At 39.6% G+C, this 13,014-nt stretch overlaps 1 protein-coding gene across 15 annotated transcripts in view; it reads left to right on the top strand.

Annotated features, from left to right (window-relative positions):
• Positions 1–13,014, top strand: part of DLG2 (discs large MAGUK scaffold protein 2) — an 883,409-nt gene that overhangs the window by 843,911 nt on the left and 26,484 nt on the right. For 9 of the 15 annotated variants that reach the window (XM_064441431.1, XM_064441436.1, XM_064441428.1 and 6 more), the window contains one exon: positions 11,734–11,833. In XM_064441431.1, the coding sequence (XP_064297501.1) occupies positions 11,734–11,833 (100 nt within the window). Of the gene's footprint in view, positions 1–11,733; positions 11,834–12,732; positions 12,779–13,014 lie in introns of all 15 variants that reach the window. The other 6 variants (XM_064441434.1, XM_064441430.1, XM_064441435.1 and 3 more) reach the window with 1 other exon arrangement.

Here is a 13,014-nt window from a genome sequence, read left to right as displayed (position 1 = left end):
GCACAATTGGAAAGCCTGAAATATGGCTTCCTGCAGAAATATTATTTACACATGATGTCAGGACAATTCTGTAAATGTTGTAAAACATAAGCTGATTTTTTTTAATATTAATTTTCTGTCTCCTAAATTAATATTTCTCCACCTCAAAAATCCCTAAGTGAACAATTCTTCCTTTCTTCATGGTCAAGAGCACCAACCTGCCACCATTGCCTAAAAGAGATGTGGTAAATCATGCACTGACTGTAAAGGGAACTGGGGTCACCACCTCTGTCCCAGGCACATGCAGGGTAAATGTTTAAAGCTAGATGCAGTGGATCCCACTTCTGTGAGCCTTAACTGGGTGCACCTTCTAAAAAAGGTAGCAGCATTTTCAAGACATGGTGAGACAGGGTTATGGCCCTTCAGTGCTTCACAAGGCTAAGGCTTGACAAGGGTTTACAGTCTTTATCTGTTTATTTTGATTGGACAAGACAATCTAAACTTTAAAAACCCTAGGATCTTATTCAAACTGTGCAGTTTAAAAGCCTAACGTAGACATTGCAGCCTTTTCCTTTGAACTAACCTTTGAGCTAGTAGTTGCAGTGAATAAACTAGCCGCTTGTAACAGGTATTCTGAATACATTCATCCATTACCACTTTGCCAAGTGCAAAATATAAATGCTTGGATCTGTTGGCTTAGCTTACATTAGGTTAGGTTAGGCTGGGCAAAACTATCTAGAAATGCATAAGGGTGAGCCCTGTACTCAGCCCAGCACATACTTCCTGAGGCGTCGATACGAATTACGCTGTTGCTGTGGAGACAGTGCAGGCTCCTGAACTTCTTTGCTGGTACACCTACAGGTGGCAAAATTACAGACGAGAACCCCCTTCTACTCAAAACTGAGCTTTTTATAGAAAATCATTCTGCATGTCATTTATTTGCAAGATCTGTGAATCAGTATTTTACTGTACACTCCCCCATCTCAGAATGATTGAAATTTGCTTTGCTGTTACCAGAGAATAAGAACATTTTTTCATGTGTGCAACTTAAAATAAGCTTTGCAAATCATTCATGTCATAAAATTTCAGGTTTTACAGCTCCATTACTAATGGACATAAAATCTTTTACAAAACCATTGTTTCTGCAGTACGGGAATTTAGTTGTTACTCGTTAGTGATCACTCAAGGGTGCTCCTCTGTGATAAAATGGAAATTAATGAGAAGGATAAAAAAGTAATGTGAAATCATATTGCACTAATTCCTCACCAACTCATTCTTGTAGATAAGTCTTTGTAAGAAGTCAAAAAAAGCTGGTCAAATTATTAAAAGCAAATTACTGAGCAGAGATTTTTTTCTGCACAAGGACTTTTATTGGCACAGGGCATCAGTAGGTCTGAAGATACTTTCCAGGGCTTTAATGTGAAACTGCCCAGCACGGGAGGAGGAATAAATTGCTCATTTCCATCCAGCTTTGTTGCTGTCTTGCTTCTCGTTTTCTCTCTGTTGGATTTAAGTTCAGGAAAAGGCTGCAATAGCTCATAAATGGGGGTAGCATTGGGTGTCAAGGCAGAATCAAATCTCAGCATCATTCCTGCCAGTGCAGCCTGTATCTTGGAGGACATGTCTTCTCCCTGTGACAGAGGAAAAGCTGGGGCTCTTGTGTCCAGCTGCCCTTGCTCTTTCATGTGCTTTCACATCCCCCACATTCCGGTCTTCATGTTTCAAGACAACTGGAGCTTGTGCCAGGCAGTGGACATTGGCTGCACATCTGTTTTGACCTGAGTCCATATTATTGGGCTGCCGTAACCATTCCCTTTGAGCTGAAGACATTTCACTAAGCGTTTCTGCAAGATACATTAGAAATAGTGCTGTCATCAGCATCTAGTTCACTCATGTGCTGAAGCAATCAAATGAAATTCAGATGATAAAACAGCACATAGCCAGGAAAATCTAACCATACAGTGTCTCATTGCTCCAGGATATCTTGAGGCACTCCACAAAGACATGCAATAATTTAATAATAATGACTGTTAGGCCCAGGTCCCAGTCGAAAGTAAAGGAAAACTAGTGAGTATTCAATTTTAATTTATGCCACGGTAGCAGTGTTGACTCCAGCAGGGAACTGGCATACCTTAAGGAACTTGGTTTTTTTGAAGTGGTGAAACAGTTCTAGAAATTGTGAAAAATACTGTCAAGTCAAATTTGAGGCTTTTACTCATCTGAAGTGAAAAAATCTGTGTTAGTAGCTTTCTTTTAAAAATCCAGTAGAAATTTTTCTTTCAAATTAAAAAAAATACTAAAGTAAAAAGCCTTTGGGTCTGTTTTCCATTTATAACGAAAAAAATAAGTGCCATTTTGCATTTTATTGAGAAGTACAAATTCTAAATATCTGCAGCTTGTAAGCATAAAGGATCAGAGTAGCAAATATGCAATATAAAGACTTAGTGATTGAATTTGATCCAGATGGTGGAAAATATTTCTGCCTATTGGCAGCTTGTCAGTCAAAGAAAATACTGAAGGAGTTATTTTTTCAGTTAATGAGCAATTTTAATGTATGTACTTCATAGATTTTCCAGCTTCTTCAGCCTGATAATTGTCTGGACTTTATTTATAAGATAATATTGTTTTATGGTTTCTTAGGTGGCCATAATGTTAGGGACTATAGTATCAGTGTTTTCTATCCCACAAGAAGTGCGTGCCATCCCTGCTTAGGTAAGAGAAATGTTTAAGAGAGGCACTGACATAAAGATATGTAGTCTAATGTTGAAATTGGTCACAGATTAAATACAACACTGTGAAACTTTGCTAGCACAGGTAGCATACCAAAGTTTACAGCTGAGAGTTAATTGCTTTTCTTCTAAGCTGTTCCAGCAGAAATTTATGCTGAGTTTAACTTAATATCTGTGATATTTTTATAACTTATTGTCTAATGCCTGGAATTAAATGGTAGAAAATTTGCATGTATGTATGGACAAAGTCATAATTACTTGGTTTTCTTCTAAAAAAGTAATTGAAAAGAAAAGTGTATGGTATTGGCAGTAGATATTCTCAAAGAATTAGAAACAGAACAAGGTTTTTTTCTAGTAAGGTTTCACACAAATCTCCAGGAGCACAGAGTTAAGCGTTAATATTCATAAAAATTATACAGTCCCTATATTTCACATCTTTATTTCTGGCTCCCTCAAATTCAAGCAGTTCAGTTATGATTGACTTAGTGACTCACAGGCCATGTTTGGGAGATTATAAGGACACAGGAACTGCCAACCTGGGTCAAAGCCAAAGTCCATCTTATTTGATATCTCCGTCTGTGAGACTGGTAGTGTGAGGTGCATTACTGGAAGATGTAGGAACTTCACCTCCTACACAAACCTCACACCAGGCTTTCAGAGATTGACCTTGGTTTTGTTTGCCCATGCCTTTATTTTTTTATAATTTTAGCTATAACACCTAAATAAGTTAGTGTTTTAAACAAAAACTGTGACCCTAGTATGATTCACTGTGTCCTGAGCCAGATCTTTGCCAGAAGAAGTGGTTGTTGTCTATCCTGACATCAGTAAGGCATTCGACACAGTCTCCCATAGCATCTTCACAGACAAGCTAAGGAAGTGTGGGTTGGATGAGTGGACAGAGAGGTGGACAGAGAACTGGCTCAACAACAGAACTCAGAGGGTTGTGATCAATAGAGCAGGGTCTGGATGGAGGCCTGTCACTAGTGGTGCTCCCCAGGGCTCTGTGCTGGGTCCAGTCCTGTTCAACAGATTCATCAATGACCTGGATGAAGGGACAGAGTGTAACCTCAGCAAGTTCGCTGATGACACCAAGCTGGGAGGAGCGGCTGATACACCAGAAGGCTGTGCTGCCATCCAGCGAGACCTGGACAGGCTGGAGAGCTGGGCCGAGGGGAACCTCATGAAATTCGACAAGGACAAGTGCAAGGTCTGGCCCCAGGGGAGGAACAACCCCAGGCACCAGTACAGGCTGGGGGCTGAACTACTGGAAAGCGGCTCTGTTGAGAAGGACCTGGGAGTGCTGGGGGACAGCAAGGTGACCCTGAGCCAGCACTGGGCCCTTGTGGCCAAGGCGGCCAATGGTATCCTGGGGTGCATTAAAAGGAGTGTGGGCAGCAGATGAAGGGAGGTTATCCTCCCCTCTACTCTGCCCTAGTGAGACCACATTTGGAGTGCTGTGTCCAGTTCTAGGCTCCCCAGTTTAAGAAGGACAGGGAACAGCTTGAGCTGGTCCAGCAGAGAGCTACCAAAGTGATCAGGGGGCTGGAGCATCTCCCTTATGAGGAAAGGCTGAGAGACCTGGGTTTGTTCAGCCTGGAGAAGAGAAGACTGAGGGGGGAATCTCATCAATGCTTATAAATATTTAAAGGTGGGTGTCAGAATGATGGGACCAGACTCTTTTCAGTGGTGCCCAATGACAGGACAAGGGGCAACGGGCTCAAGCTGGAACACAGGAAGTTCCACCTCAATATGTGCCACAGCAGGGGCACAGGCTGCCCAGGGAGGCTGTGGAGTCCCTTCCCAGGAGACATTCACACCCCACCTGGACACGTTCCTGTGCCCCCTGCTCTGGGTGTGCCTGCTCAAGCAGGGGGTGGGACGGGATGAGCTCCAGAGGTCCCTTCCAACCCCTGCCACTCTGTGATAATTCAGCCTGATACACCAGGCACCAGGCACCTGTGAGTGCAAACACTCTTACTGTAAGTCAAAAGGGCAGTTCAAAAGATCAGCCTGCTCCAATTATCAGTGAATAGTTTGAAGGCATGTAGGTATTGTAAATCTTTCTTCACTACTACTACACAAAACAAAAGTAATAAAGTTCTTTATGAACTTATTCTTTTTATGCAATGGTCCATTTTATGCAGTAGTTTACACAGGTCAAGTACACAGCACTTGATTGCACAAATAAATTATTCCACAAAAAATAGTGACAAAGGAGCAAGTTGGGGTGTTTTGTAATAACACAAATTACTAACACCTTCTCCAGCAATATTTATTAGTGACATTAGTTCAAAAGACTGCACAGGGGAGACCAAACCCCTCAATTTCATTTGGAAATCTAAGGAAGCACCAGCAGTCAACTGGTAATCAGAGTTAAGAAAAAGTTATGAGGAAAATCTGATCAAAACTGAGGAAGATCAAGCTGATAAAGCTGTACACCATAGGAAAATCTATGGGTCTGGGCTGGTGATCAGACAGTCCCAAAACTTTGCCAAGTGCCCACCAATGTTACTGTTGATCTCTGAGGCGCTTTTGTCATCATTGTTGCACAAAGGAGGCTGAGACAGGTTCACATGCGTGAGGGTTTATTAGTGGGATCAGTAGCTGATGGCATCCATCTGCTCTAACATGAAAAGTTACTTTTTGGAAAAAAATGAAGGGTGGAGGAAGATTTGGGGTAACATTGCCAAACATCGAAACACTTTCTAACTCCAGAGACAGCCTTGAGGAAGGAAAGGAAGACCTTCACACTGCCCATACGACTGTAGTGAGCCTGGCTAGGGCAAAGCCCGCTCTGGACCCCAGCACAGCTCTGCGATGCTGGATCTGTGAGCATCTCATCACAGAAAGACAGACATTAGAGCTGGGAGAGGCTTACCATTTAGCTCTTTCCCTTCACCACCCCCTGCTCTCCCAGCACTGCGGTGTTATTCCCCATAGTACTTAAGATTAGCTGATTTGTTTTAAATGTGAAAAATTATCTAGGCTTTTCCGGTTCCCGTGGGGCAGATTATTCTACATCCAAATTGATTTCACTGTCAAGAAGCTTTGCCCTTTCTTATTTTCACACTATTAATTTCAGTGTTGCTGCTTGAACAAATCCTTCCCACCCTCTTTGTGTACAACTTTCAGATACCTGTACGTGACCTTGGCTGTCACATACGTGAGGTTTTTACGTTGGCATTTCAGTCCTGAGGACAATGATGCAGTGTAAATTAGCACAGCTGAGTACTCCTTTTTTAACGTGATTCGTGTCTTGCACCAAGCTAAATACATGTTCGCAGAATTGGAAATACTGCTCTTGCATGCTTTCTTGAAAGTCTATTAGTCTTTCTGTTCCCCGGGTAGTTTGTGTTCTTTTTAACTGTTGTTTTGCTAGGAATTGAGTTGCTGGCTGACAAGTGGCATTAAGTCAGTCTTAAAAAAAGATTAGTAAAATTTCATATTTATGAATACTAAACAACTCTACCCTTGTCTGTAGAAGCTAGACAGAATGGAGTTTTTAATCAGGCTTGTACTTTTTCATTTTGGATTTCCAATATCCAAATCTCCCTGCAGCTTCACAGGAAAACTAAGCAAGCAGAGTTATCTTCATCTGACCCTCTTCTCATCCAGTTTATTCTCACTTATCAAAACAGATCATGGTGCAAAAATTCAAGAAGGAATGGCTGTAGCACAGGCTCTTTTTTTTCCCAAATACTTGCAGTATCTAAGAAAATTTAAGTTTAAACTTAACAGAATAAGGACATCCATCCCCCCCGCACCTCAGAAAAAGACAGAGAAGTTGGCAAGTGTTGCCAACTGTGTGGTCAGACTGCAGATGAAAGATTTAAGGAATACACTGCATGGTCACTAAACAACCAGGCTTACAGCTGCCACTAACAACTTCTTAGGTTACCTTCTGCATGTCTGCAGAGATGTCATTGGGAACTTTCTGTGTGTGTGGACTCAGTCAATGGCCAAGTCTGTGGTTACACCAGGAAAGCAAGAATGGCTCAGCAGCATTGGCTTTCTTCTCAACTTGGTCAAGTCACTTCACCTCCGTATACTTCATGATCTTAATAAAAGAAGCTACCATGGCTTCAGTGATAGTCTCCAGCAGGTCATAGTGTCGACCTCGTCCCCACAAAGTGCCTGTAAGAGGGCACTGCTACGGCCCTGGTATTGCGGACGGAACAATGAGGCAGATGATCCCAAAGTGCAGTTTGACCAATGTTCCCCAGGCCGCGCTGCCACCCGAACTGCAAAATCACTTCTCGCATAAAGCAAGTACACTCACACAGGACTGACTTCAAAGGTTCGTTCTGGAGAATTCATATTCAACATGCATTTCGAATTGCAAAGTGAAAAAGCCCACTATAAAAGCAGAGAGGTGATATATACGTTTGAAAGGAGAAATTACACTAAGTGTCTGTTACAATACAAAACTTTTCTTTCTGGGAACAGCGCAACTTTTCACTATGATGGGAGAGATTTATCATGTAGAGACTTAACAGCATTTGAGTGCCCAAACCTTCATTAAAGTCAGTGTTCAAACGGAGTAAAATACTGTCCCTAATACAAAAAGTGTGAATTAAATATAGAGAAAAGGATTGCAGAGACATAATGTTGCTGATAAATTTTGTAGATTTTTGTAGAATGCTCTATAAGTGAGGGCTTTTCATTTAAGTTAGACCAAAAAGAGGTGTGAAAGGAAAATAATCAAAATAGCCATGGCAGATGAGAAGCAGCAAAATGAATGAACTTATATACACTGCTAGACCAATCTCAGAATAAGACTGATACCGATAATCACATAACATAAAAGCCAGGCTAAAGCTTAGCTCAAAACTGCCTAAAAATTGGTGATAAATGAAATTTATCTATACCTTGTACAAAATAATTTCACAGCCAGTGCTCTGGAACAGCTTTTTCTCAGGTGATCCCCGAACACTGGTTCCCAGCTCATGACTGAGGATTAGCATTGGTTGAATGAAATAGCAAAATAAAGTATTCCCAATGTATTTGGCAGATTAATGGCTTTTAGAAGATACAGGTGCTTTAGAGCTTCAAAATAAATCTTTCCCCAACATATCAGGCTCTTCTGCAAAGCATAAAGAGGTCAACCTCTATCAAGAGCACATCTGCACCAAACTGCATGGGCTGGATCAGCTGCACTGTGAAGGAAAAAAGATGGGAAGAAGCTTAAAGTAAACAATGGCATAGCTGCCTATTGCCGTGTGGTGCAACTATCAAATTACTGACGCTCTAGTCTTTGTAATGGTTATCACTAGAAAGCAAATTTTGAAATTGGATTGTTTATTCAGTTACATGAAAATTTCCTTTAAAAAAAACCACTATCCTATTAGCTGATGAGTAACATCTGTGTATATATGGCTGCTGCACCTAGGGAAAAGCATTTAGAATACAAAAATGATGTTGACACAAAAAGATACTGAAGGGAGCTCGTAAGAAGAAGAAACACACAGTGTCTTAATGTCTGTCACAACGGGGAAGGTTGGTGTGTGTAAGCCAGACTTACATAACTGGGGACATGTCAGGGTACCTGGTCAAGCAAGAATGCACATCACAATTTTTTTCTGGCTTCTTCAAAACACAGTCTATGCCTAAGTAGTATCAAACAAGAATTCAAGCCAGAACATCGGTGAAAGCTTTTCTCCCCTTTTTTTCTGAGAACAGAGTCTTTTTTTCATCAGAGTTCAAATATTGTGAAGAATGACCTTATTGTTCAGTTGTCAAACAGTTCTTGAAAATTTCATTTGCTTTTTACTCTTAGGCACAAGTCTACATAAAGTGCCAATTCCTAGGTTAGTGGTAGTCTCTGTGAACTAATGGCAGTGAGGTATAAAAGAAATCCATTGTACAGGTTTTTCGCTACAACTGAAACGCCCAAGTTATTTACCATTACAGGATTTTACAATATTCATGGCAAAGAAATTGTGACTTTTACAAGAATCCATTTTCAGGCACTTTTTTCACTGACTTTCAGAAACTCTGCCTGTAGAAATACTGTTAAATCAAGCCAAAGCTTGATATCACAATTTCAATTCCAGATGCATGCAACTTCTGCATTGGGCTGAGAGATGTAGGCAAATACCTCTTTCTTATTTATCCTATGGCTGTTTTACACCTTCCCAGCAGCATAGGGAGACCCTGTGAAAACTGCCTCCAGAATATTGGACAGGCCTCAAAGTTTCCATTTTATAGAAATAAAATCTCTCAAAAACACACACCTGAATTTTGTAGTTTAACCTTACCACCATTTGTCACACACATGGTCCTTCCTTAAAAAATATGTATTCAGTGATTCAGTGTTGGTCTCTACTGCTCCACCAACAGAACAAAATCTGGAATTAACACAGTGAATCTAATTAAAACATGGTTTTATTCTGTACAAGCCTCCCTGTCCTCTCTTTGCCAACCCCCCCTATCTCTATACCTTAGAGATATATATCGTGGTATCTGTAAGAAGCATTTTTCTGGGTGTCTGCAGGATTTCATATCCTTAAGGTGGAGACCATCAGCCTGATTTTAATCACATTTATATTGGATACAAAACCAAAATCAAGGCTCGTCTTTGGTTTCCTGTGAAGCAACACACACTTAATGTACAAGCAAATAAATACTTGATAAGCCCATTCAGTTAATACCAAGAACTAATTATTTCTATAAGTTTGCAGGATCAGATCCAGTTTAGTCTTTTATAATATTTTACAGGGTTTTTTCTGTTGTTTTAAATATAATCCCGGTGACTACATTGTGCTAGCATATATGGTCATTGACATGAATATACACATTGATTCATCTATAGATATATTAACACATGCATAAACATATTTGTTTATGGATATTAATAAACTAAGAGCTTTATTTTAAGAATAAGGCTTTTTACTGGTGTAAATGCAGTGACACAGTCAGACATAATAGTCACCTGCGATTAATTGCCAGATTTTGATTGTCCAGCTTGAAGTGGAACAATATGTTATTAAAAAGGCAATACTTGAAACTGCAAAAGGAGAAAAAGTTTATATAACACTATAGTACATCTGTCTCATTTGGAATATACTGTTAGATCATGCATAATCTTAAAAAACAGATGCTTTTCTGGTGAAAATGGACTTTCTGAAGTTTTGCTATAGACTGATGGGTAAAAAAATAGAAAAGAATACTTATAAGTTCTATTTATCATATAATCTCTGTGAAACACAGCATGTTTATTTATCAATTTGATAACATTCTCTTTAATTCCAAAGTGAAATGGCATTTGGTAATGAAGTGATTGTCATTTAAAAACTCATTTGTTTTTTGAGGTGCTATTGTGTATATATACTTTTTTCCCCTTTTTAAGTGTAATACCTATAGTATGACTATGCTAAATTCAGATGAATCATGATGAACAGCAGTTTTCCAATGGGAAATGTTAACATGCTACATTCCTTTCTTTCGAAAAATAAATTATTACATAAAACACATTTTAATTTAATTATATCCTTTAGGTCATTAAAGTGATGTAATGTGCATGTCAGTCCTCTTTTCATCCACAGATTACTTTGATCCTTCATGTGCATTTTTTTCTCTGGCTTTCTTTCATATTGGCTTTATTTTGAAATTGCATGCTGTCTGGATTATTTGTGCATGACCTCCACATTAATTTCACATTGAATGTTTACATACTCTGCGAGATTTTCATGGATCATTTATTCTACATGTGCATTTTTTTTTTCCTTTGTTTTCAGTTACTGAACTTTAAATATGCTTGAATTGTAAAAGTGGCATGAAACTTTTGTGACACAAGTAGACAACTATTTTGGTAGAGATTTTCAGTACCTAACTTCACATCTTTCAGAAATACATCTTCTAAACCACATTTTATGCTGTGCTTCCAAAATGTAAGAAAATTATGTTCTGAAACTCTAAACCTATTCCATTTCAGAATCAGAGCCCAATACGGATTACATTTCATTTGAGCAATGGCAAACATATGGAATTGGTCCTTTAAATGAGTTAAAAAGGTCTCTGCTCTCTTGGAGGTGATCACTTGCATATGTTCAGTATAGGAAACAGTGTAGGATGTCGTCTGATGGACAACAGAGACTACCTCAGCTAAGCACTATCTGCAGCTCCCTGTGGGTGCCCTCTGGAAATACCAACTTCTTTCAGTTGACTGTATAGGGATCCTAGTTCCTCACTTAGTATCGGAAATAGTTGTCCCAGGCAGGCATATCCTGCTTTTACATAGTACAGTGCCATGAGCCATTGCGACTGTCCATAAAGTAAAAGGTTTTATCATGTAAAAAAACAATTTCTTCCATATTCATTCCCCATTTGAAGAATTAAAGCAATATATATTGCTAAACATGCAATGAAATACTGCCTATCAGCAGAATTCCATCTCTAAATCATATAAAACTAAAAGCATATCCAGAGGTACCTAATGGGTAAATACATGCATAAAATAAAACAAAGTATTTTTCTTAAATTATTAAAACAAAGCATTAAAACACACTTAAGAAGTTGTCAATTAGGAGGCCAAATAAAACACTGTGAAGTCAGCAACAGTTACCATAAAAAAATATTTTATTTTAATTGGCACAGGACTGAATTCACATGCCCACTACAAGTAAATCAAAGGCTTCCGCTTCCCTCTTTACAGCCTATTCTTTTTCAGCCAGTTAATTAATTCTGTGCACAGTCTGCTGTGATTAAAGATGAGGGGCTTGATCTCAAAGCATGCTGAGCCATCTGTAGCCCTTTATCTGAACAATCCAAACATGATAGTTTCCAAATAAGGAGCTGAAGGTTGTGATTTGAGACCTCTGTAATCAAATTGATCCAGTCTCCAGGGGCTTTGCCTTCGACCAGCAGACTTCACCGCAACCACCTTGGGTTCTTTGCAGCCACTTGGTTTGGACTGATTTGAGTCACTACAGTTCTCTCCACTTTTACAAACTAGTTGTTTTGTCAGCATGAGTGTGACAACAATTAGACGTCCCTGTTTTTGCCCCATGCCTTTTCTCCTTCACAGTCATTCAATGACAAGCGTAAAAAGAACTTCATCTTTTCACGAAAATTCCCATTCTACAAGAGCAAGGAGCAGAGTGAGCAGGAAACAAGTGATCCAGAACGTAAGTAACCTCTTGGAGACGATGTCACATGCAGCAGCACAAAAAATGGGTCACACGCATGATACCAGTACCCCACACATCTAGGCAAATATCCATCATAGGCAGGCAGGAGAGGTATTACTACTGTGACCAATGTGTGACTGCAGTTTGGATCCAGCTGGTCCTTTCTTCCCTGGGAACATCATTTTCAGAAGAATAAAAAAGTGACCTTAACTTTTGGAAGAGCAAACGTGGCTCCTCAGAGCTGTTGTGGTACCTGTCATAAATCCAAACTTGCCTCTGATTAAATATTCCCAGATCAGAACTGGCTCAAATAATGCAAATGTGATTTCTTTCACAGTCCGTAATTAGATTATTGCATCCTAAAAGGTCTGCTCTGATCTCCTTTTTGCCTTTGACCTTCTCCAAATTGATTGCCATGAGCAGCTTCACTGAAAGTTTAACAATTAAATGAAGTGTTTGTGCTAACAGCTTAAAGAAGTTAATCAGATCTTGGAATGTGTACCTCCCTGAGCATTTCCTGCTTGCTTAAATTGCATAGAGAACCAGCATTATTAAAAATATATGCTGGTTCCAAGTCCAAATAGTCACTTTATTTTTCTAAATAATTATCTCCTAAATTAATCCGGTGAGGATCATTTCTGGGACTTTATTTATTGGGTTGTTCCCTCTTCCTCACAGCTCCAAAAGCCATGTATAACGGTCACTGCTTCTTTCATTGGCCGCACTCCCATAGAATATTGGATTAAATTTGTTTCAGAAAGAAAAAGCAGGGATCCAGATTGCTCAATCAACATGGTCAGTCATGGTAGTATCCATTTCAACTCCACTGACTTCTTCCTTCCTCTTCTGCGGCTGTTCTTCCTTTCTCATTGCTCTCTCTGGGGACTTCCGTGCAGGACATCCCCGGATTAGGTGACGACGGTTATGGAACAAAGACTCTGAGTAAGTTCCCAGGAATGGTCACTGTAAATCTTTTTTTGTTTTGTTTTGTTTTGGCTTCTGTTCCTTCTCTGAGGACCCTCTACTCCCAGCATGCACAAGATAGAGTTTTATTTGTTACCCAGCTGTGAATGCATTAAAAATGTTTCAATGGTTTTGTTCTGCATGATGATATTAAATAACATACAGTGTATCAAGCAGACACTTTCACTTCTTTTGTAATAACACCCTTTGTTTCT

This window comes from Phalacrocorax carbo, chromosome 1, assembly GCF_963921805.1.
Source record: "Phalacrocorax carbo chromosome 1, bPhaCar2.1, whole genome shotgun sequence".
In the NCBI taxonomy this organism is placed as follows: Eukaryota; Metazoa; Chordata; class Aves; order Suliformes; family Phalacrocoracidae; genus Phalacrocorax; species Phalacrocorax carbo.
This window is presented reverse-complemented; position numbering and strand designations above follow the sequence as displayed.